Below are 4237 nucleotides of genomic sequence, written 5' to 3'. Positions count from 1 at the left end.
GCAGCCAGGGCTGGCCCCATTGCCCCAGGGCAGCGCTAGGGGCTGGGCTGCAGGGAGCGGGGTGGGGGGCAGGAGGGGGCTCTCCCCGGGCAGCCAGGGCTGGCCCCATTGCCCCAGGGCGGTGCTAGGGGCTGGGCTGCAGGGAGCGGGGCGGGGGGCAGCAGGGGGCTCTCCCCAGGCAGTCAGGGCTGGCCCCATTGCCCCAGGGCGATGCTAGGGGCTGGGCTGCAGGGAGCAGGGTGGGGGGCAGCAGGGGGCTCTCCCCGGGCAGACAGGGCTGGCCCCATTGCCCCAGGGCGGTACTGGGGGGCCGTGCTGCAGGGAGCGGGGTGGGGGGCAGCAGGGGGCTCTCCCCGGGCAGACAGGGCTGGCCCCATTGCCCCAGGGCGGTGCTAGGGGCTGGGCTGCAGGGAGCAGGGCGGGGGGCAGCAGGGGGCTCTCCCCGGGCAGACAGGGCTGGCCCCATAGCCCCAGGGTGGCGCTAGGGGCTGGGCTGCAGGGAGCAGGCCGGGGGGCAGCAGGGGGCTCTCCCCGGGCAGACAGGGCTGGCCCCATTGCCCCAGGGCGGTGCTAGGGGCTGGGCTGGGAGCAGTGGTACCCCAGGCTGGAGGAGATGGAGGGGGCGTCACACGCACTGACCCGGGGACAGGGCCTGGTTCTGATCTTGCGGTCGGGGATCCCCCTCCCGCGCTGCCTCCGCTCCCCGACTCCCTCTGCCCTGATTGGCTCGGGGCTGGCAGCTGCGGGGACGGAGCTGAGCAGAGACAGACAAAGAGAGAAGTTGGCAGAGAGGGGTGTGCCCTGGGTAGGAACCTACAGCATGTGGGCGACTCTGGGCCCCTCGTCCCGCTGCCCTGACACCTGCCACAGCCTGGGTCCCGCTGCCCCTGCCAGGATGCTGCTCCCTCTGCTGCTCCTCCCCTGGGCATGGGGGGCCCGGGCCGGTAAGTGGGGACCCCCCCCGCCATTTTTGTTACTGGGGGGGTGGGGATGGTGTAAAGCCGGGGCGGGGGACAGCACCACCTGGGGCTAGTGAAGGAGGAGGGGGAGGTGGGTTAGGGGTCTGCAGGGAGATTCTGGAGCCCGGGAGACTCATTAATCTCTCTCCCCACCCGCTTTGTTCTCCACTTGTTTTCTCTTACCCCCACCCCTGCAGCCTTCCCTCCTGTCCCCCCAGGGTTTGTCACCCTCCGGGTGCTCCTAACCTCCCGATTCCACAACGCCAGCTCCGCGGACATGGAGCTGATGGCCCTGCTGGGCGACCTGGAGACCCACTCCCTGGACTGCAGCACCTGCCAGATCCGCTTCCTGCAGCCCTGGGCCCAGCAGGGCCTGACCCCGAAGCAGTGGCAGGACGTGGAGCTGCTGATCCATCGCTCCCTGTCCGACTTCATCCTCACAGTGACCAGAATAGCTCAGCAGCAGGGAATGGGCTGTGAGTACGGAGCGGGCTGAGGAGATCCCTCCCCACACCTACTGGGAGGGGGGGTGTGTGCTGAGAACTGACACACTCAACACAGCCACTGAGTGTGTCGGCGGGGTAAAGACAGCCAGTCCCTGGCCCTTCGGCTGATTGGAGCCGGTGGCCCCCAGAGGGGAAAGGCCCCGCGTCCCACTCCCTGAGCCGAGGCTCCGGGTCTTTCCTGACATGGAGCCTGACCCTTTGAAATTAGGTCATGTGGGCGGGGGTCTGTATCTCAGGAACCCCGTGACCAAGGGACCCCAAATTTGCACGACAGCCTCTGCCTCAGGCCCCGATGTAACGCAGCGATTTTCGAGCCAGTCGGGCTGCACGTGAGCCTCAGAGCACTTCGAACAATAAATTTTAAACAGAAATGGCAACGTACCCGTAACTCCAGCCAGAGCCACCCCACAATCCTGCCACTGTCTTGTGGCCAAACATCCTCATGGCACCTATCACGCACCTTTATTCCCCCGTCTCTCGATTTCTGCTCCCCCCGGGTAACCTCCAGACGCCCCTCCTCATCCCCCCTGCCCTTCCTGCTCCAGACCCCTTTGTTACCCAGGCCTCCCTCGGCTGCGAGCTGCACCCCAACGGCACCTCGAGGGGATTCTATGACGCTGCGGGGAACGGCGAGGGCGTCGTGAGCTTTGAGGTGGACGTGGGCACCTGGGTCGCTCGTTCGGAGGATAAGCTGGCGCTCCACGCCCGGGACCTTCTCAACTGGGATAAGAGCGCGTCCGCCAGGCTTCAGGTTTTTTTTAGAATAACTTGCATCTATCTGCTCAGGACGTTTGTCGCGTACGGGAAAGAGTCTCTGGAGAGGCAAGGTGAGGCTGGTCACCATTCCCTGCTCGCTGAGATGCAGCCACCTCTGGGGTGGGGCACGGGGGCTGTTTATCCAGGGACCCCTTGCCTGGTGTACAAATGCAGCTATAGCTGGGGTGGAGCACCGTAGCCATTTCATAGCCGCACTGCACAGCCGTTTAGGACAGGAAGTGAAGGGGGATTCCCTCACCACTGGTAACTGCAGGGGGCAGAATTGTGGTCTGGCCAGGACAGCGGCGAACGCCTGACCCCAGGGGATGGAGCTGGGCTTGGCGAGTGAGTCCCTGAGACTCAGACTGAATCGTCCCTCTCCCCCGCCCCGTCTCTCTCCCCCTGTCTCAGAGCGGCCGGTCGCCGTGGTGTTTGCCCGAGCGCCTCCCCCAGCCGGGACCCCCGCGCCGTTACTGCTGGTTTGCCGGGTCACCGGTTTCTACCCCCGGCCCATCCGCGTGGCCTGGCTGCAGGACGGGGAGGAGGTGGCGCCAGGCGGGCGGCTGAGCTCCAGCGGGATCCTGCCCAACGCGGACCTCACCTACCAGCTGCGCAGCTCCCTGGCCGTGGAGCCGGGCGACGGGCACAGCTACGCCTGCCGGGTGGAGCACAGCAGCCTGGGGAGCCAGAGCCTGCTGATCCCCTGGGGTAGGGGCACGTCCTGCGGGGTGGGGGTGCGGTCATGGACTCGGGGGGCTTTTCCTGCACGTCCTGAGTGGGACGGGGGTGGGTCCAAGCAGCGGGATTGGGGCGGAGGGAGGTAGAAGGGGAGAGTGGGGGGATGGACCAGGGGGAAGAAGATGGAGGAGCTGAGGGGGACGGGACAGGACTGGGGTGCGGGAACAGGGTGGGGGCTGAAGGAAGCGCGAATGGGACAGGGTGGAGAGATCTGTATGGAGTGGGCTCGTTCTCGCTGCGTCACCCCCTGTATTTTACAGAGCAGGGCAGGCGCTGGGTCCCTGGCCTGGCCGTGGGCATCACCCTGGGGGCTCTGGCCGTAGCCGCCGTGGCCGTGGTGCTGTGGTGGAGCAGACACAGGTGAGTCCTCTCCCTCTCGGGGGTGGGGGTGGAGGTTGGGGAGCTGATACACCCCCTAACCCATCCCCTCTGCTCTCTCCTTCCAGAGTCTACCAGGACGTTAGACCAGGAGAGTCCAGGGCCTGAGGGCGGCACCGGCCCAGGCGTGGGCATCGGCCAGTCTCCTGGGGACATGGACCTTGGGGCTGGATCCGTGCCTGGCTCCAGGGCTGAGGGCCCCGAGGGCAGGACTGGATCGGGGCCCTGGGAGATCGGGGCTCTGGGTGGGGGGTGGGATTCTTCTCCTTCTGGGACGTTCAGGGGACGTTGGACATTTGCGGGCACCATGGGATTGCTGGGATCCAGGATCTGCAGAAAGCCGGTGCTGGCCTGTGCCATCCAATAAACTTCTTCCAGGGTGGGGCTGTGACGAAGTGGGACTGTTCTTAATGTTTCCTCTGAATAGTGTGGGGGTGCCTCAGTTTCCCCTAGGCAGTTCTTAAGTATCTAGGGGGTGGGTGTGACGAAGTGGGACTGTTCTTAATGTTTCCTCCGAATATTGTGGGGGTGCCTCAGTTTCCCCTATGCAGTTCTTAAGTATCTAGGGGGTGGGGTAAGGGTGTATGGTCATTGCAGAGCCCTAGAGGGCAGGTGTGTGCAGGAGTCTGGACACAGAGAATGGCCGACACCCTGTTTCCTGGCAACTGATGGCCTGGGCCCTTCCCCCCTGCAAGGTGAGAGCTAAAGGGTTGGAGAACAAAGGAATCAGGTGACCTCCTGGCCTGGGAAAGGGACAAAGCCCAGGGGAGGAGGAGCTGGAGGGAGTTTTCAGTTTGGGACTGGCTGGGACATGGAGTGAAGTGCAGACGTGGTTGTCTCACTCACTGCCCCCTAGAATGGACCCAGCTGAGGGGTCCTATTCTCTGCACCTACAAGCTC

General features: G+C 65.1%; 1 protein-coding gene across 1 annotated transcript; it reads left to right on the top strand.

Annotated features, from left to right (window-relative positions):
- Positions 1–572: 572 nt before the first annotated feature.
- On the top strand, positions 573–3826 carry LOC102933531 (antigen-presenting glycoprotein CD1d2). The gene is given in 8 exon segments (XM_043527891.1): positions 573–944; positions 1157–1435; positions 1974–1987; positions 1989–2292; positions 2633–2929; positions 3220–3319; positions 3406–3441; positions 3443–3826. Coding segments are annotated over 8 exon segments (1623 nt in total). The 5' UTR covers positions 573–613; the 3' UTR covers positions 3705–3826.
- Positions 3827–4237: the final 411 nt, after the last annotated feature.

This window comes from Chelonia mydas, chromosome 14, assembly GCF_015237465.2.
Source record: "Chelonia mydas isolate rCheMyd1 chromosome 14, rCheMyd1.pri.v2, whole genome shotgun sequence".
NCBI lineage: Eukaryota > Metazoa > Chordata > Testudines > Cheloniidae > Chelonia > Chelonia mydas.
Note: the sequence above shows the minus strand (reverse complement) of the source record. Positions and strands in the feature narration are given on the sequence as shown.